The sequence below is a fragment of the Genypterus blacodes genome, unplaced genomic scaffold (genome assembly GCF_046128005.1).
Source record: "Genypterus blacodes isolate CSIRO-AG114 ecotype Tasmania unplaced genomic scaffold, CSIRO-AGI_Gbla_v1 ptg000030l_1, whole genome shotgun sequence".
NCBI classification, from domain to species: Eukaryota; Metazoa; Chordata; class Actinopteri; order Ophidiiformes; family Ophidiidae; genus Genypterus; species Genypterus blacodes.
In genome coordinates, this window is record NW_027466843.1 from 5,061,593 (window position 1) to 5,083,150 (window position 21,558).

A 21,558-nucleotide genomic window follows, 5' to 3' on the forward strand; every position below is an offset into this window, starting at 1 on the left:
TTTATGATGCACATGACTGCAGCCAGCTTTATAGGGGATATAAAACATTTCCATGGTATAAAAACCGCCTACAGGAAGCCTACAGTTCCATTGGATCAAATCTAGGATCGGATGCCAGATTTGATGTTGGTGTGGTTTTGAAAGAAAGACTTATTGTGACATTGTTAAAAAATTACACTTCAAGTAAAAGTCCTTCCATCAAAAATGTACTAGGAAAAACTATTCAAGTTCTTCCATTTAAAAAAAAAAGCACCAAGATATACAAATTAAAATGATAAATGAAGAATGTTTACGTCAAAGTTCTTGATGATTGGTAAACTACATTTAAATTTGGAAGCGAAATCATCCGCTGCCAATTCTAACTGCAATCCAAAACATTGCAGTTGTCATGTCAATGTCATGTTCTACGCGTATCATAGCATTTTTAAAAGTTGCAACCACCACATACACTTATATTATCAAACTATATTAAACATGACCACATACTAAACCCCATTTTCGACTTTAAAAGAAAACTGGTTACGTTTAAAGTTGCTGATGATTTCCGGTTTGTGTTCCATGTTCTAATATCTATTGTCTCTCACGCTTATATACACATGTGCCGGGCTCCATAGCTCAGGGGTTAGAGCACTGGTCTTGTAAACCAGGGGTCGCGAGTTCAAATCTCGCTGGGGCCTGAATACAATTTTCGTTTTCAAACGTATTTCTAACTCCAATTTCTGTCCTATGCTTTCAAAGCTGCAACGATAATTAACTCTTTTGACATTTACAGTCATTCGGGATCGCGCAATGATGCACTCGCCAACATATCCGTCGTCAATAGCTAAAACATGAATGTTGCATGGTCTCAACTACGACGAAGCTACTTCACCAGTTGCGAATACTACAACCAAGATGTTATGTAAAATATAAAAATATATCACTTAAAACTTATGGTCAAAAACACTGATGTTATTGCATTACTTATGCATACATTACTATAAAAGAGTTATCTATATTAATTTGATGGGAAATATAGAAGTATCTTGATATTGGTAAGTAATACCCAGCACCCAGCAGCTTTAAGACGTTTATAATCTGTAAATAAAATGTATTGAATTGAACAAGAATGTGTCACCAATCGAAGCACTAATGCATAACTCTAGTCTGGTTTCTTGCATCAGTTTTGGATATCAAGTGAAACGACAGCTAGGTAACGATGAACAAATACCACACGCAGGAAATGGACTAAAGAACGTCATTTAGTTAATAATAAAGTGAATACAACGCGGAGTAAGAACTTCGTACTATGTATTCCAGTTTATTCGGGCATTAAATTGCTAGTTTCACTATGAGGGTCGTTTTAATTTCCTGGTTAAGACATATAACACCGACATCTGGTGGCTAGCAGGAAAGTCTGCTCTCAGCGTCCAATCGCTGTCCGAGCTGTTCATTCTACATCGAAGCGCAGGGGAAGAAAGGGCGACAAGGGGGAAGAAGAAACGACAGAAGAAAGGAGAGGAAAAGTGGAGAAATTGATGTCTCCTGACCTAACCCTTCATCACTAAAGCTTTATATGTCGATTTGCATCACAAATTTTTTTTTCTTTTAAAACGTAGTTTTGCATTTTCTGTTTAGGGGGGGAGAAGGGGGAAGAAGAGGAGCTTTGACATGAGAGAGCTTCTGATCCTGAGGTTTCCGGTTCGATCCCCACCCTTTGCAAAAATTTAGGCGCTCATTATATACTGAGAGGTACATTTTTTACTCTTGAAAAACACAGATGAATTACCTTTAATTTATGAAAATGATGAATATAGCGATAACAAAACAGGAATGAAGAACAATATAAACATATTTTCAACACATATATTTAGAAAGAGGGGGTCCTTGGAGAAGATGGAGCATGGCCGCGGGTCCTTGCAGAGGATGGAGCAGGGCTGGGGGTCCTCGCCGAGGATGGAGCAGGCATGAGGCATTTCTCAATCTGAAACGATCGGAATCAGTATTAAGCTATGGAGTCACTCAGTGTACAGTCCTTCATCTGATTGATATTATCTGCACCATTGTAATGCCCAAGTTACCTGCATAGTAATGACTGTATTAACTAAATCATTTTGATGCTTACCTTCTGATAGAGATCGTGCCACTTCCACGGCTTTGGGGCTTCTGGTGCTCTGAGGTTTATTGCTCATCTAAAGAAAATATGGAAATATCAATAGTTACAACAATGTACCACAGCATAAACATGATGTGCATATTTACGGATACAGTACTGTACAATAGGCAAACTACACTTATAACATGCTTTATTGCAATCAGATACAGTAATGAATATATCTACAGCAATTAACAGCTGTCATCTATCTGGATAATATCGTGTACAGTAAAACTGTAGGTACTGTAAGCAAACCCACCATAGCTCTCAACTAATTAACAGTGAATGTGACCATGCTTATAACAACACAGTGTAACACTGCAGTACATAAACACGCTGAATGTAACGTTATCAATATGAATCATAAAATGTTAAGTAGTATAATCAGGACGACTACTTACTACTTACTTTAATCGCAGCCAATACTAGGAAGAAGAGGACGACAAAACCAAAAATATTGACTTACTTTGTTGCTTCCGTGTTTAGCAACGAAAAAGTAGCGCCGCGACGTGATTGGCTGACACGGGAGGCAATGCTCCGACGTGATTGGCCGACGCGTCAATCTTGACTATGCAGCGATAGGCCGGTTCAATGTAGAATGAACAGCGCGTAACAGCGTTAGGACCAGCCGGGCCTGTGTTTTAAGGGGTAATATGTTACAAACAGACGATTGCCTACTACGTGGACTTTTAAATGTGATTGAGACATAGAACATCACCCAAAACTCAAAGCCAATGTTTGCACTACAGCCCAGACCCAAATTTAATCCAATAACGACTTCATAAAGTGCTTAGTGCTTAGTTTAGAGCTCAGCGAGTGACCGCCACATTCCCTACGGTCCCTGAAGGCAGCAGGCGTCACGTGCTATTTTTGCCTGAGACACAAACATGGCGGGTGATGATGAGTCGCTGGAGTCTTTGCTCAGTAAGTGCGCCTTCAGACTCACCTTTCTACGTATTTCATGCGTATTGTCTTTACGAGCGTAGTAGCTACGTCACCGTTACCGTGTTAAATGTTGTTTCGATTGCCGTGACAAAGCTGGCTCGGAGACAGAGGCTGCTTTGGGACTGTGTTGACAAAAAGTGGCTAGCATTGCCAGCGTCTGGCAACGGAAAGATGTCATGAGACAAAGATCTGACTTCATCTTTTTGCTGTAGCTTATTGTTTGTATCTGGGTAATAATTGTTAGCAGCCCAAAAGAAAAGGCCGGTGAACCTCCATACTGTTTGGCATTTCTCTGCAGTCGCAGGCGCCTGTTGGAAAATACCTGCAGGCGACAAGTTTAAACAATGTAAAAGCAACAAAACTGGATTATTGGAATGTCTGCGGGCTACAGGGGAGCTGCGGTGCACCTGGAGAGAAATGTTTAGGGAGATCAGCCCTGAACAAGGACTACAGACTTTATTTATCACTTGCACATGAACAGAAGTGCATTCTTGTTTTGTTCGTAAAAGCAGATTAAATATGTTTTCACGTAATAAAATAGGACTGTTGTACAAAGTAGGACTGTTTAAGTTAAGTTATAATGTATTAATGTCATAACAATGTCATTGTTCCTGTAACCTGGGCCCATCTATTAGTAATTAGAAAAAATGAATTTAGGAGGCATTACACTACAATTTCACACTTTTCATTTGACTTTGAATGAAAGGTTGCATAGAGGCTTGTGTGCTGCGAGTGTGGCGCTCTATGCCGCTCACACATGAATGGCAGATGAGAAATGCTGGATTTGATGAAATACGCAAATCCAAAACATTTAGATGACTATAGATTATAAATTTGATCCATCTATTTATTTCACAGCAATATACGGGAGCTCCAACACAATGCTGAATGTTGATGAGAAACTGTTTGTTGTTGTTTTACAGACAAAGCCACCAATCCGTCCAACACTCATGAAGACTGGGAGTATATTATGGGATTCTGTGACCAAACCAATAAGCTGCTAGAAGGGTACGTTCATCTCACTCCTAACCTCAGATCACAGCCGTCTGCTGCCACTCTCCTGTGTCTCTTTAATGGAGCCTTTAAGTTCATAATGTTTCCTTCAGTCCACAGATATCCGTCAGATTGTTGGCTCACAAGATTCAGTCCCCTCAAGAATGGGAGGCGTTACAAGGTTTGACGGTCTGTGTCTGTAATCTCTTCCTGTTGTCCTTCATCTTAACCTTGCGCACTACAAAGATGTTTACCTTGGCTTTGTTTACTCTCTCCAGGTCCTCCAGGCCTGCATGAAGAGCTGTGGGCAGCGGTTTCACAATGAAGTTGGAAAGTTTAGGTTTTTAAACGAACTTATTAAAGTGGTTTCACCCAAAGTGAGTAACATTGAGCGCCCTCTAGTGGAGACTTGATGAACAGAGAGGCTGTCTGATGAGATTCTAAGGCACTTATTTGCTATTGTTGTTGTTGCAGTACTTCGGAGACAAAATATCAGAGCAGGTGAAGACGAAAGTGATTGAGATGGTGTACAGTTGGACGGTTTCTCTGCCAGATGAGACGAAAATCTCTGAAGCTTATCAGATGCTGAAGGCACAGGGTAAACTATTACACGCAAAGGGACGACCAAAATCACACTTTGTTAGGACACCTTTCTCCCGCCTCCCCCTCTTCAATCTATTGAAACTATAGTGCTCTTGCCACCTTTGATTTTTGAACCAGGTATTGTCTCGGTCGACCCGGAACTCCCTCCTGATACACTTACACCTTCACCTCCACGGCCAAAGAATCCCGTGTTTGATGATGAGAACAAGGGCAAGGTAAGAGATATGTTGGCTTTGACCCGTGAGCATTGCCTCTAACCGAGACAAAGGTCGTGTCAGTTCATTTGCAGCAGTAGCTCAAGCAAGTCTTGGCTGCATGTTTGTTTTGCTGCTCTTTTCAGTTGCTCTCTCAGTGCCTCTGTGAACCTGTGTGTGGGTTGAATATTTGCAGCATGCTGATCTGTGCGAAAGTGTCTGACTGATGGTTCTGGTTATTCCCTGCAGAGGTTAAAAGAACTTCTAAAAAGCAAAAAGCCTGAAGATCTGCAAGAGGCCAATCGGCTCATTAAGAACATGGTCAAAGAGGTGAGACTTAATAATAATAATAATAAACTATATCAGTGCATTGGCTACGGGCCGCTTTCAACTTTGTTGATTGTGGTAGTATAAATATATATCTCATGGTCAACAAGCCACATCCTTGTTTACAGGATGAGGTGAGAACAAAGAGAGTGACGAGGCAAAAAAGCACGCTGGAGGAAGTCGACAACAGCGTCAAAGTCCTCAACGAGATGCTCGCTCACTTCAGCGCCGACGAGTCCACAGACGGAGATAAAGAGCTCATCAAGGTCACTTTTACACATATCTCCTTATATTGTTGCACGAAGAAATCAATCTATCGAATCGGTCTGGTAGGAGAGACTTGGAGAGGAATGTGCTCAGTTAATGTTATTTTTATTCAGCATGGATAGAGGTCATTTCCAGATACTTAATTGTCATAAAAAAGGCTTTAACGCTTCCCATTCAGTGGTGAAATGGGTGGCAAAGGTCAATACTTAGTGCTTTCTGTTGATGTTTTCTTCTAGGAGTTGTATGGCGATTGTGATAAACTGAGGCAGACGGTTTTTCAGCTCGCTACCGAGTCTGAGGACAATGACACCAGCTTGGGTAAGAGTTGGATCGCAAACACACACACACACACTCACACTAAGTCGTGATTCAAAGCGCAGCTCCGTCTGAGACGTCTTTCTCCCGGCACTCTCACAGGGGACATCCTGCAGGCCAGCGATGACCTCTCTCATGCCATTAATGCCTACAAGAAGATTGTGGAGGAACAGACGGTCAATGGAGAGACGGCGGATACACCAACACGATCACCAGGGAAACGGGGTAAATGTTAACTGCCGCAGCAACACAGTTCAAACGTAATATTTGTCAGCATATTATTGCAAAAAGTACTGAATAGATTGATGAAGATACCGATGGTGATGAAGACGTCTGGTGTATCCTGTGATGGAACGTGGAAATGAACAGTTTAGCTCGAACCCTCCTAACAGGTTTCCTCCCGCATGCCGCAGGTTTACATGAACAAATAAGGACGCAAAACCAAAAAACTCCCATGAATGGGTTGCTATGACAATGCTGATAACTCAACTTTATATTGACGAATGAATCAAAATCACAGGACTGTTTTACATTGATTGAAGTTGAAGGATACTTTGTTATTAAACCAGCGTGTCAAACAGTTGCACAATAGAACAATAGAACCTGCCGCCCTGAACACAATCACCTGCTGCCAATCTGACTGATAGAAAACAAACGGCCCCAAGCTATTTATTGAGTGTGTTTGTTTTTCTCCTTTGAGTTCACACACTGTTCCAACGCTGTGTGCTCACCAAATGTAGATTATCCCTCTCAGGCCAGCAGTTAGGAGCTACTAATCTACACTTTACGTTGTTGTTTTCTTTGTGAGAGTGAATGCATCTTGTTTACACTGCCCGGCTCTTTGTTTCACTTCACAGGCTCACAGCCCCCGAGCAGCACAAAGGAGTCGGAGATACTGATTGACCTGATGGGTCTGGACCTGCAGAGTCCCTCTCCAGCCGGGCAGCAGCCCCCCAAGCCTTCGCTCTCCATACCTGCAGACCTGCTGTGTGTGTCGCACACCCCAGATGCGCCCCCTGCTGGACTCTCGCTGCTGGACGAAGAGTTGCTCTATTTAGGTAACGTCGCCTATTCCGCAACATTGTTCTACTTCACTGTTTTGTTGTCATCAGAGAAGAAATTTGCTACATTTGTGTCCATTTCCAGGCCTGAAGGAGCCAGTTCCAGTTCCAACTGTACCAAAACACGAAACCTTGAGTAGCCACTTCACGTCTTTCCAGGCACGCATACAGGCACGCATACTGTCAATGACCTGCAATTCATCTACAATGTCAAGCACGAGTGTAATGTTGACCGTTTGACCTTTTTTGCAGGACTCCACTCAGGATTTGAACCTATTTGGCTCCTCTCCGCCTCAGATCCCTGCTTTCTCTGCACCTTCGCTTTTCACAGAGGCCCTCTTTGGGGCGGGAAGCCCAGTCGTCCCTCTCCAGTCCTCCACAGCTGCTTCCGCCTCGCTCTTCCCCGAACTGGCCCTGCCTGCACCTGCTGCTTCCACCATCTCCGCCTCGTCATCGGTCACAGCCCCGCGGCCACTGCTGAGCGCCGCGGCCCCGCCTGGTCTCCATCATTCCTACAGCGCGGCCCCCTCGTCTCTCTCAACCCCGGCTCGATTAACCAACCCCTTCATCCAGCACCAAGGCTCTTTCACAGCTGGAGCTTCTTCGTCTGCTTCGGCGTCTCTCCAAAACAATCTGCAGGACCTCGCCATGCTGGATCTGGGAAGTCCTAAAAAGTAAGTCAGACTTGTTTCCGTGGAGTCAAGGGGGGAAGTTCATGTGTCAGCCCTCGTGATGGATGCTTGACTTGTTATTTGCAGGGTTGTAGGTGTCTGCAACTTTTGCCAAACTCATCTGTCAAGAGTCTATCAAACTGTTATAGCTACTGCTCCTGGTGTGACCCCATCGCAGTGTATCAGCACTGTAACTAAGCAACACAACTCAGCAGAGGATAGATTGCAATAATAACTTCATACGGTTACAATTTCTAAATGTGATTAGGAAACTTTCGGATGCCTGTGTTTGTCTTGAACAAATGCCTTATGAATCTGTTATTGTCCGCACAGTTCACTTGGCAGAATGGACTTTGACTCCCTGCTGAGCAAGAGCGGGAGTGCGCCGCTGCCTTCCAGCCTTGGCGCTTCCTCCTCCTCCTCCTCGTCTGGCCCCCTGTCTGGAGGGATATTAGCAGGATCCACCCCCACACCTCCCTTGAGCCTAGCGGATGACAGCCCTCTGCTACGTTCCCTGTCTCCCGTCCTCCCTCTTAGCCAGGGCAGCCCAGCAAAGGAACAAGACGTTTCCCTGGCCAACGTCTTTGTTCCCTTGGATGCCATCAAGCCAAGTGAGTTTGAGGAAACGGGCTGGGGGCTCTGTATGTTTGTTTGTGTGTTTCAAGTGAGAATATGAAAGAGAAAAGTTCATCATCAACAACAACAGTCGGCCAGACCCAAGTATTTTAATACGTCCATGTATGTTAAGTAGGATACCATTGTGTTTGGAAACGTTAGAATGTTTCCTTCCACATGTAACTGTGACCTGGAAGAGGGGTGAAGAACTGTGAGGTGGTGACCTTCGACACCTGGGAGCTCAGTATGACTCATCACTAAGCCGCAAACTGCCAGGAAAGGAAGCAGGATATTGAATTTGGTTCGACGGAGATAATTGGTCTGACCACAGACGGCGGAGCGGGGGAGGTGCTGGTGGCGCCTGGTCGGCTCGCTGCGTTCGCTCTGTGTTCACGCTCGCATCACATCCTCACACCATTCATGAAACGTAGAGACAGGAAGTCTGGTGCACACTTTCCTTTTTTATCTTTTATTGTTTTTATCTCTAGTATAATCAAAGTTTGAAAGTGCATGTAAACGTGTTGTGTTTGTGTCTTTTTTATCAGGCAAAATGTGTCCCGTGACGGCCTATGACAAAGACGGCGTTCGCGTGCTGCTGCATTTTGCCAGCGACTGTCCGCCTGGCAGGCCTGATGTGCTGGTGATGGTGGCGTCCATGCTCAACACGGCGCCGCTGCCCATCACCAACGTGGCTCTGCAGGCGGCCGTGCCGAAGGTAAAACGCATCCAGGCCCTTGCCGCTGTCCCTCAAAGGATTGACACAGTTGAAGGTTTAACACCTGATGTCTGTCCTGTCAATTCTCCAGTTGATGAAGGTGAGGCTGCAGGCGCCCTCGGGGACAGAGCTGACTCCTTTTAACCCCATTCTTCCCCCTGCTGCCATCACTCAGGTCATGCTGCTGGCCAATCCTCTCAAGGTAGCGTCCCTCTTAGTATTCATGCATGAAGGAGTGAAGAAGGCACTTGATTTGCTCGTAACGTCACATAGATCCGTCAACATAATCTCCTTGCATAATTTACTGATAATCATGAGAGTGAAATGACAAGAGTGTGATTCCAATTCAGCAGCGGTGGATTAAAAAAACAACAAGATTTACATTCCAGCTAACAACAAAGGTGCTGATTGACGCCGCTGTTTGCTTTTGCGTGTGTTGCTTTGCAGGAAAAGGTTCGGATGAAATACAAGCTGACGTTCACACTGGGAGAGCGGCTGTGCGCAGAGGCAGGAGAGCTGGACCAGTTTCCACCTGCTGACAGATGGGGGGCGCTATAGAGCTGCCTGAGGTGTAAACAGTAAACACAACGGCGTCAAACGAGTACGCTTATGGGAAACAACCTTAGGTCACTAAGTTATTATTAAGTTATTAGCATTGGTATTGTGCTCACATTTTATATTGACATGAAATCCTACCGAATACTCCTGTGCTCATTCAGAACTGATTGCAGAATACTTGCACTTTAGAACGCCAAACGGTCTTAACAGCAGGTTAAGGTTCATTTGTCATGATTTGCTGCGGACCGTTGATGACAGCAATTTTTCATGCTGAAGAAGACATTGGACAGGAACAGAGAAGAGTCCTTCTGTTACATAACACAATGCATTAAGAGAGCAACTCACTGAGAATCTGCCACGCCAATAATGGATTGATAGATCATGAAACTTTAAGAATTTGTGTTTTACAGCAGTTGTATCTGATATAAGTCGACCTTTTTTTTGTGTTTTCTGTTATGAAGCTTGTTCTGTTCATGTTTTAGGGTTGGTATCACAGGCTTTCAGTATGTTGGTCTTTTATTGACTATTATCATGAATGTATTATTTATTTTGGTTTTGGGAAGAAGCCGACATTGAATCCGCTACGGTCCGGAACTTTGCAATCTCTTCCGATGATGTGTGCTGCCGTCCGACCGAGACTGCTTCCTAATGTTCAGACTAGTGTTCCCAAATTAAGCAAGAGTGGAGCAATGTAGTACAAATCTCACCTCTGTGCAGTTCTACCATCCCACCACAGGGTGTTGTGGGTCCTCTTTAGCATTTTCATGGTAAAAGGTGATGCCCGGGAGGAAGAATGGCAGCCCTGTGTCAGACTATGGTCCCTTTTCTGGCAGAGCAAGGCTCCGATTGAAAGTGCAAAGTAACAATTTAGCATCGGAAGAAGCAAGCGTAATGTCTTAGCCCTACTATTCCTGTTATGCGAGGCCATGGTGAGGAAAATCAGGCTAAATGGATTCTTCCAAAGGGTTTCCCAGATCATACAACAACATATTTCTCTGAGTATAACAATCCAAACATGGTGGTTCATCCGGTGCATTAGGCCTAACAAGTTCCTCTAAAACTGTGACCTCCTATTTTTGTCTTTCCGGAGCTGTTAGTGCTGTATTATTATATATTCTCTCAATATTTCCTGTAAAAAAAGAAATGTATTGGTCTTAGTTTCGTATATGTCATCGATTGCATATTTTTGAAAATCTGCATGAAGAATAAAGACCCAGATGAATCTATTTGTACTACAATTTTCTTTGCCTCATTTGTCAGTGTTGTCTGTCGTTATTAACAACACCATCAGATATATATATATACACACACGAGAGCCAGGAGATGAACTAGATTTAGTAACACACACACACACACAACACCTTAACTATAGTATAATAATACAAATGTGAACCTAATATAACTGTGTTTTCAACCATGAAGACACACAGTTTTCTGTTAAATAACTAAAGGTTTGATCCAACCTAAGCTGCCGTTAATTAGGAAAGCGTGAATAATTTAACCTTTAACAGCTCCAATGACCTGGTCAGCCTGCCTGTGTGGTGATGTCATCAATGAGAACACACATAAGCAGTGACTTTGTGTAACTAATAAAATGCACTTGATAAATTGTTATCCATGCCTTCAGTTGTGTTCATGGAAGCAGCTGGAAGAAAAAACAATAATGAAACGAATGATGCAAATTAAATACAGCAACGCTCATGATTGTCAAAGTGAGTGTGTGTGTGTGGTGATGTCCTTAACAGATGTGATATGATTCGTGAGGATAACGTCATCCATACAGGCCTCCCATCTCACACTGCTATTATTTATTAGTGCAATTAAAACAGAAAATATAAACGTAAATGACATGAAAAGCACCCAATGCAAATGCACGCACGCATACAGAGACCGTGTGTGTGTGCGCTCGGAACACAACCAACCTCGGAACACAACTAAACCAACGCGTGAGTTCTGTAGAAACAAACGCAAAGCAGTTTCTGCGCACTGTGAAGTGGCGCAATCATGGTCAGAGAGCTCTGCAGACAGCGCAGCCGCAGCAGGCACACAACACAACACTACCGCAGCCATGGCAGACGAGAAGCCAAAGGTGAGGACACGATCCGGCTTGAGAATTTGGTTTTCAGCGTGCAAGCTTCAGAGCGCTTCAGCTGGGGAGAAGTGGAGCTTGAAGCCGACTGAACGTTTGATCTTCAGATCGCCTGTTTGCTGATACTTTAAACTGAGCTAGCACACGTTAGCTAACAAGCAGACAGTGTTAGCCTGGGAAGCTAACATGGCTAATATGCGTGATAGCCGGGTGAATTGAATACAAAACCATTAAAATATTTATCAAAATATACTTAATTATTACTTAAATGTCGGAATAAGTGCACTAGCAATATGTCGGTAAATGTTATTTTGCAATTCCGGGTAGGAAAACTTGGAAGTAAAATGAATAACGGGACGGCGCAGTGTTGTAGCCTTGGGCTAAAGTGAAAGGTTTGGATACAGAGACTAGTCCCTAAAAAGGTTCGAAGCGTGTTTTATTTTCAATTTACCTCTATTTTGTTCGTGGTAAAAATCGATTATAGGTGCTCGTATGGTGTAATTTCAATCCCACGGCAAATCTGCATCATTGGACGCTCTAGGCCGTTGTTAATGTGCCCGCTAAATGCTAACGATGCTGTGAGCTCAGCAGCATCAATCATCTGCTCTCTGCTCATAAATGTGACCAAGAGAGAAGTGACGGGGAGTTAAATCTCCTAAATCCTTTCACATTTCCCCCCATTTTTCTTCACCTCATGAGTCAGTTTGAGGTATTTGCATTGTGTCCCTTATCCCACAGGGAGCTGATGCATTGATAAATCTCCTTTACAATGAATGTCCATTGATTTGATCCATAAATCATAGTTGGAATAGGTATGCTGTCATTCCATCACAGTTTTCCTCCTTCTCTTCTCTGCAGGAGGCAGTAAAGACAGAGAACAATGAGCACATCAACCTGAAGGTGGCAGGCCAGGATGGTTCTGTGGTCCAGTTCAAGATCAAAAGACACACACCGCTCAGCAAGCTGATGAAGGCCTACTGTGAACGGCAGGTGAGACTGAGCTGCACCCCCAGATTCAAGCTGCCTGCTGGTCCCGGCTGATGGCTCATCAGTAGAGTCATGTGCGGGTGAAGTACAGGGTTTAGTGGGGGCTGAGTCTCGGACCAATCAGGTGTAGTTCTTAGTCGACTCACAGGATGAAATCGTGCAAGTATCCCAGGTTTTGATGGCTACATTTATAAAAGATCCCCAAAGGAACTTGATCATCATTTACCACCATAAGAACCTACAGAAAGCTGCAAATTTAACTTTGACAACGCTAGAAATCGAGCGATTAACTACAAAAACATGTATCTTTATCTTAGACACCTGTTAAGATGAACATCAGTTGTTTGTAGCGCAATAAGTATCCTGTTTTGTTACTTGTATACTTTATTTCAGGCTCAGTTTTGTATTGCTCTTTATCCTCACAGGGCCTCACAATGAGGCAAATAAGGTTTCGATTTGATGGTCAGCCCATAAATGAAACTGACACACCCTCACAGGTAAGGTCAAAGCTTTGTGATCAGTCTGGTTTCTAATTGATTTGTTGTCCCCTTTTCATTACAATGTGTTGTAGTAGGAGAGAGCTTTTGAATGTCCAACATTGACACAAACTCTTGATGTGGAAAACGTGTCCTAAATTGGAAACGTTCATCATCATTCATTATTTGGCAATGACAAAAGTTAAAGTTTGAACTGCTTGATTTGCTCTACAATCTTTTGAACTGATATTTAAACTTTTCTTTTACAGCTAGAAATGGAGGATGAAGACACAATCGATGTGTTCCAACAGCAAACTGGAGGCTCTTCTCTCTAAAGACTGTTTCCTCCCAACTTCCCTACCTCCCCCTCTCACAGCTGAACTTCTACATTAAGCCCAGTCTTCAAATGTTCATGACCAGTGTTGATACCATCCAGGAGAACAGATTTACCAATGTTCAAAGATGGCAGCACAGTCGGTATTGGTCGATTTTAACACCCTTTGTCATCATTGTCAGAACCGTGCAGTATTGACAACTTGCGAGCTGCAGTAAATCTAATGTGCCCAAGTGTATAATAAAACTGTCGTAATTATTGTTGACAGTTGATTGAAAATTCCATCTTTTTTTTTTTTTGTTACTTAATGTCATTGAGGTTTTGATTCAGATTGAATTTTGTTGTCGTCCATTTAGCCTTCGTTTTAAACTCACTTACATCTGTTGTTATGAAAATGTATTATTGGAATAAATTGTTTTTTTCTAAATATGTATGTCTATGGTTTTGTTTGTTTCAAAGAAATCTAAGCATGCACCTCAACAGAACGAATGTGGAACTTGATACAGGACCTCCTATTTATTATTGACCAAAAATATATGATTGGTTTAAAATCAGACTTGTTATAATTGTTGATTCAAAGCAATGATTGCATCAATCCCTCCGCCCATATGTTTTCCACCACGCTTCTGGATCACCCATCCCAAAATCTTACCTATGAAATGTCTGCTCCAGGTCATATGAAAAGTTAGTTTTTTTACAGTCCCTTTTTCTGCGATTTGTGTCCAGTTGAGTGGGCGTGGCTCATTCTACAAAATGTGAATTCATCCCCAAATGACTGTGTATTGTATCCTACTTTTGTGCACATTCATACTCAATCCTCATGCAAAAATAATAATAATAATGATGCTATAACTAGTGAAATTTTATCAATAACTTCCGATTCTTGCAACCCTTCTGGCATGAATGTAGCCAATCTGTTCTAGTTTTAATTACTGAGCTCAATTACTCTCAAGCTAAAACTGTGCAGTTATACATTGAAGATAAACGTATGACTTAAGTTTTAACAGTTCATGACGGAGAGAGTCATGACAGTATATGTCCTGTTTACAACATCCACGATTGATGTGCCGCACGTCCAACGATATGAAGCAAGTGATCACTTGTAGGTCCGCCCTCCTCACGTTTGATTTTGCTGCGCCTCTGCGTCAAAAAGCCCAGAGATGAACAGAAGCAGACCGGAAATACAGCATTTGACCTCGAAATTAAAGTTAGAACATGGCATTTTCTTTGTAATCCAGTTTTACAGCGCGACGTATTAATCTTTAAATACTAATATATATAGTAAAATATTGTTGTTAATTCATAGTCTGTATGGTCTTTATGAAACCTTTGTTTTCTCGTACGTTTTATTGTGGAAATACAACCGGATATGCTGTATGTAACGTCGGCTCTTTTGACAGTGGTCCATTCCAGACACAGGTTGATAGATTAACAGCAGCTACCGGCTACCACAGACAATGATGAGACGGTAAAACGCTGCATATGAAACTATTATTCTAGGTAATTACTTCATCCTGTGAGATTTCGTCACATTTTTCGACTACTCGGTGCAAACATGACGACGACCACGACATTTCAAGGGATGGAGCCCAACGCTAAAAGCAGTTCCAGGTAAAGCCCCCATCGCGCTAGCCTGTGCAGCTAGCCTGTGCAGCCCCGTCAAACGTAAAGGAGCTCATTCTTAACATGATGTAGGCTCGGTCCAGACGACATTTTCTAGCTTTGCTTTTATTTAAATGGTTGTGTAACTGCTTCGGAAAGGTTCAGTAGATGAGCAGACAATGCACAATGGAGCCCTGAGCGTTTTGTCGCTGAGGATGGAGCGCTCCCGTTTTCTCCGTTACACAGCACTTCTCCTCCCCTCCCTTTTGTGGAGCGGCAGCTAGCAAGCATGGCGAGCTGCTCCGGTCTCCCTCTCTCTCGCTCTCCCTCTCTCTCTCTCTCTCTCTGCGGGCCTGCGGGGCGGGCTGGGCTGCTGCTCATATTCGTCACATTTCTTTGTTGTCTAATTTTTGACCAGAAAGCGAGTTTACACCCGTTATACCGCGGCGAGACAGTCTGAGCCGTCGCTGGGGTGGGGTGGGGTGGGGTTGGGCCCCCCGGGTGGGCTGGGGTGGGGCCCCCGTGGAGATGAAGGCTGATGTGGACCTCCTCCTGGTTTTCTCCCTCAGGGCCATGTTCCAGCTGGCCACACCTGACATGAACCGGGGCATCTTTTCATCTGGATTACCGTGTAGATAGAATAAAGGAGCAACCGGGAATGAAACATAATTTACGACTGCGTGTTTGAATCCCTGATGTAGGCGTCACTCCTCTGCTTCAGTGTCATCAGAGCAGTCAGAGGGTTCAGACCCCCACAGTCACAGCTTTAGGTCTTTAATGAGCAGCTTCCTAAGAAAACACAAGTGTGCCAGATTGATTCAGTTCATGCATACAAATGATATTAATCACGTTGTGTGTTTAAAACCAGTCTGAAATGATTCATGTCTGAATCTTGGGTCATGGATGCTTGTTGTCTTATTTATAATGACTCATCAAATTGTCCCAAGCAGAATGACCTCATTATTTTTTTATTATCATTCAGTGATTTCCTCCATGACTGCTCTAATGCTGGCAAAGGATCAATATTGATTGATTGTTTTTGAATTTCAAGAGGCAGATAAATTGAAGCTTGACACAATTTCATACCGGACCGTACATGAGCGATTGTTTGTTGAAGCAGGTCAAGTTGTGTGTTTGTGTGTGTGTCGTAGCGTACCTGAGGGGGACACGAAAGTGACACAAATACAATTTCAATCCACGAGAAACTCAGTAATTGCAAAAAAAACATCTGTTCAACTTTTTCATTGTCAGAAAGACTTTTTTAAATAGTACAAACCACCTTAAGCACTTGGTCCACCCTTAACTGGCTCTGTGTTCACACCCCTCATTGAACAGGGTTCTGCGCCCTCCTGGCGGCGGCTCCAACATCTCCTTTGGCGCAGACGAAGATAAACCTCCTGCCCGAAAAAACAAGATGGCTTCCAGCGTGTTTGCCGAGCCCGAGGACCCCTACGCCAATCGTAGGAACAACCCTCCAGGTACTATGTCACTCCTCCCAAGCTCTCTCATTCCAGGCGTAGTATGTTGCCACAGTGTCCAACTTACATTGTATCATTCATTCTGAGTTTATTGAGATTATTTACCCCAATATCTGTGATTGGTGTAAGTTAATGAACCCCAAAACACACAATCCATACAGAAAGGGACAGTTATTCCTTCTGCTAATTGGCGCTTGTGCCTCAATTCATTTCGTGGAGTGTCTCAAAGGGCTTCTTCACAGGCCCACACAACATGTTGGTCCCAGCCCAAAGCTCTCAAACAAACCAAGAACTCCCTGATGAACCTTAACAGATGAGGATAAAACGGTGGGCCAGGCGGCTCCAACAGAGATCCATTCTCCTCTAATGGCCAGGTCTTCCTCCAGTCTCACCAGAACATAATGTAGACATCATTGTTTTCATCGTCTCCCATTGACAGGCCGCATTAAATATGCAGTACTTCTCTAAACGGAATTGATACTTTGACTGGTCAAATAATTTGTCTTTTCCTGGTGTCATTAGATATTCAGTGGCTGATATTCTTCCTGGACAGCTCGTCTCATTGGGATCTATTTGTGCAGCTTCTTGGTTAAACCTGCAGATATCTCAAGACAAGTTCATCCTGACATAATAATGAAACTAAAGTCAGCATGTAGAGCAGACCTGCTGCCTTTCCCCAACAGTAACGACCCCTTCAGCGGCATTTGCATACGGCTAAAATTGTAACTCCGACTTTAGCACTTTTTCTTTCCCACACTGCAAAGCAAAAGTGCGTCCCCATTTATAATTGTGTGAACAGTACAAAAAGCACAGCAGACACACAATTACTCTTAAGTGAACGTTCCTGCTGTTGCCCCTGTTTACATGATTAATCTTGTTGAGAAAGACACACACACACACACATTCACACACCCCTCTCTTTGGCGTGGGCACTCTGAAAAGGTATCGGCACTTTGACCCTCGTGTGTGTGTGTGTGTGTGTGTGTGTGTGTGTGTGTGTGTGTGTGTGTGTGTGTGTGTGTGTGTGTGTGTGTGTGTGTGTGTGTGTGTGTGTGTGTGTGTGTGTGTGTGTGTGTGTGTGTGTGTGTGTGTGTGTGTGTGTGTGTGTGTGTGTGTGTGTGTGTGTGTGTGTGTGTGTGTTTGTGTGTGTGTGTGTACGGGCGTAGGATCCCGGCTGCGTCACCCCTGAGCCAAGTTGCACATCTGTGTTTCATCTGTGCTCATTATTAATCTAAAATTCCCTTGAATGTTGCTACATCTGGATTTTATTTTGGACATTTTGCAAGACGATTTTCTCATGATTTCATCTGGAAGCAGGGGAGATGAACTTGAATGTATGGGCCTCTGAAGCTTTGTCTAGTCTTGGACATTAGGAGTGGTAAATCAGACAGAAAAGCTGTGCTAGGCCGCTTGTCAATCATAGTTGGACTTTGTGGAGTAAGAAGATCACGGGTGCTGTCAGTGATGACAAGCTCTCGGCTCAGGCACCTCAGTCCACACTGCATCTCACGGCATGAGGCACAGATTTCTAAATGTGAAAGTGAGATCAGTGGAGAGAGGCACATTCATCCTCAGTTCATCTGACAAATGCTGACGTCAATGAATGGATCGATATGATTTACCGATCAGCTATGATTCTCAGTCTCAAAGAATCACACTTAACATTACAAACAAATGTGAATGGATGACAGAGGGTCGATCTGCTGACGGAGGACAGAAAAGGATCCAAGCTGCAGTTTTCACAGGCTGCCAAACGGCGTGTATGCTTCTATAGAAGAGGAGAGAGGAGCCAGTGTTATCAATGAATGGTTTCGCCTGACGTAAAGCATTGAAACAGGAACAGAAGTGAACCCATACTCGCACAACAGAAGCCCAGCCCAGCTCCAGACCCACTGAAGGCTAATACAACCACGCTGTTGTAAAATGCCAATATTGAAGCAGAAAGAGTTGGCTGGCTGTAATACAAAAAGCCTACACCACAGGAAATGACTGCATATATTAATTTGACATCACCGCTGTGAACAGAAGTGTTGTCAGCCTGACATTTTATATGATAATCACAAGACAAACTTCATAGATCTGAGAATTTCCCCAATCGTCATGAGTCCTTAAATGAGTAGGACGTGCCTCCCAGCAGCCAAGCTGGGCGCATTCTCTCATTAATGCCATCACTGTCATAATGTCATAATGTCACTGGGTCACAGCATTGTTATCCACACCTCTTTGTAATCCCTCGGACTTTTCTTACAGATTCTATTTTGCAGGAACTCACGCCACCACCAAGCACGGTTGAGCGCATTTCCCGTAATTGTGTTGAGGCTAAGCTCAGACCAGTCAGACTAGGATCCCAAACCTGAAAGATTGCATTTGCACTGTGTTACACATTGTTGTGGATTTGGAAATGTTCCAGTGAACACCGTGGGACATTTTAGACTGCTGCTTCAGAGGACAGATTGTTTATTATAAGTAGTTATTATTAATTATTATACATAAAGCTGATACGTCGCTCTGTCACCTCAGCAGCAACAAAGACAGGAAAGAGTATCAGGGTGGACTTGCAGCATGAGGCAAACCAATACTCCCAGCACCACAGTAAACACAAGTGAGCTCGGTGATGGTGTAATTAAACATTCACCCGTCAGGCTGCTGCACCTCCCGTGTGATTCCCTCCTTAATCAAACGTACCCGTGTCCCGTCTTAATTTCAGGTGGGAAGCCCACAGGTGTGCTATGTGGCGAGCCCTCAGCCCCCCTGAGGAGAGGAGGGAATCAAACCGGCAGCCACTCTGCAGAGGCCCCTGCCACAGTAAGATCACAGTTCAGTTCGGAGCATGTACAGTTTACTGTCAAGGCTGCAGTGACACAATACGACATCACATTCTGTTAATCTGTTGAAACAATAATCTTTTTTTCCCTCACGCTTTCGCAGGTAGGCAACCATGATGTGTGTGACATTGGTGAGTGTTTGCATCTCCACATGAAGCACCTCATGACACATGTGAGAAATATAACTGACAACATAATGCAAACCAAATATAGTATGTATCTGGTAACAACGGAGCTTCTGTTTGGTTTCGCACCAACCAAAACCTAATTATGTTTAAACTCGGGTCCTCTTGGATGAGATCGCTCCTAGCTCCTAACACACAGGTCAAAATTCCTCCTTTCAAATGGCGCAAAACAAATTCAAACGGAATGAAAAGACGTAACATAACAATAGGTCCTGAGTCCCAGTGTGCAGACGAGTCACTGTGTGGCTGTGCTTGTGTTCAGACAACAGTGTTGCCGAGCCCGAAGCGGCCCCGGAGCATCAGCAGCAGGAGGAGGCCCCCCCAGCCGAGGAGGCCGCCGCAGGACTACCATCCACCCGCAGGAACCCGCCCGGGGGCAAGTCCAGCCTCATCCTGGGTTGACCCCCACCCAGCTGCCCCTCCTCGTCTCTCATCCGTCATTGTTTTTGTTTGTTTGTTTTGTTTTTTTCAACAAGGTAAATCCCACGTGTCTGATGTCCAACAGACGTGGGCCTCCTCCTCACCCCCAAGTGCATTGTTTTGATACCTCCTTTTTACAAACCGTTTTGTACTGTTTTTATTGTTTGTTTGTTTTGACAGAAGCACTTTATGTATTTCTATGTATATGGTTAAGAGCCTCCTTTCCGCTGTAGAAGGGGCACAAGGGTCACGCCGTTTTGTTTGTTTTGTCGCATCTGCTGACGCTAAATCTCCCCATGACGTCGTCACGACGGCACGAAGCTGTAAGTCCATCACGCCACCTGGTTTCTGGAAGATGAGCGTAAGACGAAGTGAGCTGTCGGTTCTGCACCATGTTCAGTTTCGGCCCATTTGCATGTACGTGCGGCCCGTAATGTATGAATGTGAAAAGAAAAACTGTGAAAGATTTATGATTTCGTTTTGTTAGGGTTTATTTTGTTTGTTTGTTTTCTTTCTTGTGGAATATCTGCTGTGTTGATGTTGCATGAATTTGGAATCTTTCTATGGATTGCAGTATTAATACCCATAAAGGAGCCACTTAAGATCATTGTCGTCTTAAATGATGCAAGCATTTGGCTTTTGATGAGTGCTGTCGGTCCAATATTGGGAAAAGGAGAGTCTTTTTTGTTGTTTTTCTTCCCAGATTGTAGTCCCTCACCTGAGACGATTGGAACTGCAGTGCCGGTGGCGAGTGTCCGGTGTTTTCCTAGCTTAAAAGGTGTGCCTGCTTTGGTGTGAGGCTCCAGCATCAAACAGGGTTGGGTTTTCCATACGCGTCCCAGCAGGAGCACTGAGATCCGTACCATTCTGCTGCAAGTCAGTGGAAATGTCGTCGGTCTTCAGTGTCTCTGGTTAACCCAAGCCTCGATTTGACAAGTGACCTTATGACAGCTTGGCCTTTTTTTTTTTTTATCTACTTTTTTCCTCGCTTAATGCATCGGCTGACGATTCGCTCGCGCGCTGGAGATGTAAGTCTTTTTGTACATTCGACGTGGCATCATTCGATTCCCAAAAACCCCCGAGCCCCCGTTTCCCATCGCTTCTGTCTTGTCAAACACAGGTACGACGCTGTCTCAGCCGGACAACCTTCAGGTCAGTTAGTTGTATCAGACGGTACATCAATCATAATTCCTGTGGTGTCATATTTTTACAGTAGGTTTTTAAAAGGTGCAAGTCATGCCTGTTTGCATTCTGTCTTAATTGTTGCTAGATGTAAGATCAATACGGAAATTTGAACTCAATACGTGGCACAAATGGAAATGAACATTAAAAATCTGTTTTGACCATGGGTGGTGTTTGCAGTGTTGTCTGGCCCAGAGAATGAAACACATTATGTGAAGGTGTGTGTGAAAGGTTAGGATGCAGAGCTCGAGGACAGCAGGACTATTTACATGTGTAATACTTCAGGCAATCGCAGGTATACACTGTCGTGTGTAGTTTTTGCTCCTTCTGTCTTTAAGCGACAACTGCATAGCCTAATGTTTTCAGCTGAGGAAATATCTTTAGGTCTCTTTCAACTTGCCGGTACTGTTTTTGGGCCTTTCTGGACCATAATACATGTTCAGGAAGTTCTCCTGGTTCTCGTGGTTCAATCCATTTTCAGTTAGTACTTACTCTTTTTTCATGAGAGCCAGTCGACATGTGGTTTTCAGGCATCTTCTGCCTTCAGACTGACTCAGCTCTGTGTCCCTGTTTAATTGGCAG

The 21,558-nt window shown here is 43.8% G+C and overlaps 3 protein-coding genes, 1 long non-coding RNA gene and 1 other non-coding gene across 7 annotated transcripts; 4 read left to right on the forward strand and 1 right to left on the reverse strand.

Moving 5' to 3' along the window:
* The first annotated feature begins 604 nt into the window (after positions 1–604).
* On the forward strand, positions 605–677 carry trnat-ugu (transfer RNA threonine (anticodon UGU)). Its single transcript has one exon. It is a non-coding gene; the product is annotated as a tRNA-Thr (tRNA).
* Positions 678–1,763: 1,086 nt separating this feature from the next.
* Positions 1,764–2,637, reverse strand: LOC142994880 (uncharacterized). Its single transcript, XR_012961440.1, has 3 exons — positions 2,543–2,637; positions 2,105–2,171; positions 1,764–1,963 (listed from the first exon to the last, which is right to left on the reverse strand). It is a non-coding gene; the product is annotated as an uncharacterized LOC142994880 (long non-coding RNA).
* A 337-nt stretch (positions 2,638–2,974) lies between these two features.
* LOC142994810 (ADP-ribosylation factor-binding protein GGA3-like) lies at positions 2,975–10,630 on the forward strand. 3 transcript variants are annotated; one of them, XM_076145678.1, is made up of 17 exons: positions 2,975–3,058; positions 4,003–4,087; positions 4,186–4,261; positions 4,351–4,449; positions 4,547–4,670; positions 4,793–4,890; positions 5,119–5,199; positions 5,325–5,462; positions 5,700–5,781; positions 5,881–6,003; positions 6,636–6,836; positions 6,925–6,998; positions 7,092–7,513; positions 7,844–8,121; positions 8,671–8,840; positions 8,932–9,042; positions 9,288–10,630. In XM_076145678.1, the coding sequence occupies exons 1-17, from the start codon at positions 3,022–3,024 to the stop codon at positions 9,396–9,398; spliced, it is 2,310 nt and encodes a 769-aa protein (XP_076001793.1). In that variant the 5' UTR covers positions 2,975–3,021; the 3' UTR covers positions 9,399–10,630. The 3 variants fall into 3 exon arrangements, with proteins under 3 accessions (XP_076001793.1, XP_076001795.1, XP_076001794.1); XM_076145680.1 differs by lacking the exons at positions 8,932–9,042; positions 9,288–10,630 and having other exon boundaries at positions 8,323–8,807; XM_076145679.1 differs by lacking the exons at positions 2,975–3,058; positions 4,003–4,087 and having other exon boundaries at positions 4,191–4,253.
* A 732-nt stretch (positions 10,631–11,362) lies between these two features.
* Positions 11,363–13,713, forward strand: LOC142994919 (small ubiquitin-related modifier 2). Its single transcript, XM_076145809.1, has 4 exons — positions 11,363–11,487; positions 12,346–12,477; positions 12,900–12,971; positions 13,220–13,713. Exons 1-4 carry the CDS (start codon positions 11,467–11,469, stop codon positions 13,283–13,285), a joined length of 291 nt encoding a protein of 96 aa, XP_076001924.1. The 5' UTR covers positions 11,363–11,466; the 3' UTR covers positions 13,286–13,713.
* A 978-nt stretch (positions 13,714–14,691) lies between these two features.
* Positions 14,692–21,142, forward strand: jpt1a (Jupiter microtubule associated homolog 1a). The gene is made up of 5 exons (XM_076145208.1): positions 14,692–14,895; positions 16,222–16,364; positions 19,072–19,169; positions 19,293–19,320; positions 19,637–21,142. The coding sequence occupies exons 1-5, from the start codon at positions 14,840–14,842 to the stop codon at positions 19,774–19,776; spliced, it is 465 nt and encodes a 154-aa protein (XP_076001323.1). The 5' UTR covers positions 14,692–14,839; the 3' UTR covers positions 19,777–21,142.
* The last annotated feature ends 416 nt before the right edge of the window (positions 21,143–21,558 follow it).

What these genes read in the sequence shown, in the direction of transcription:
- jpt1a (XM_076145208.1), top strand. Translation starts at nt 14,840, where the DNA reads ATGACGACGACCACGACATTTCAAGGGATGGAGCCCAACGCTAAAAGC. An exon ending in AACGCTAAAAGCAGTTCCAG is followed by an intron (nt 14,896 to 16,221) that starts GTAAAGCCCCCA and finishes CTCATTGAACAG; the next exon opens with GGTTCTGCGCCCTCCTGGCG. An exon ending in TCGTAGGAACAACCCTCCAG is followed by an intron (nt 16,365 to 19,071) that starts GTACTATGTCAC and finishes TCTTAATTTCAG; the next exon opens with GTGGGAAGCCCACAGGTGTG.
- LOC142994919 (XM_076145809.1), top strand. Translation starts at nt 11,467, where the DNA reads ATGGCAGACGAGAAGCCAAAG. An exon ending in TGGCAGACGAGAAGCCAAAG is followed by an intron (nt 11,488 to 12,345) that starts GTGAGGACACGA and finishes TCTTCTCTGCAG; the next exon opens with GAGGCAGTAAAGACAGAGAA. An exon ending in AGGCCTACTGTGAACGGCAG is followed by an intron (nt 12,478 to 12,899) that starts GTGAGACTGAGC and finishes TTATCCTCACAG; the next exon opens with GGCCTCACAATGAGGCAAAT.
- LOC142994810 (XM_076145678.1), top strand. Translation starts at nt 3,022, where the DNA reads ATGGCGGGTGATGATGAGTCGCTGGAGTCTTTGCTCA. An exon ending in GTCGCTGGAGTCTTTGCTCA is followed by an intron (nt 3,059 to 4,002) that starts GTAAGTGCGCCT and finishes GTTGTTTTACAG; the next exon opens with ACAAAGCCACCAATCCGTCC. An exon ending in TGCTGGCCAATCCTCTCAAG is followed by an intron (nt 9,043 to 9,287) that starts GTAGCGTCCCTC and finishes GTTGCTTTGCAG; the next exon opens with GAAAAGGTTCGGATGAAATA.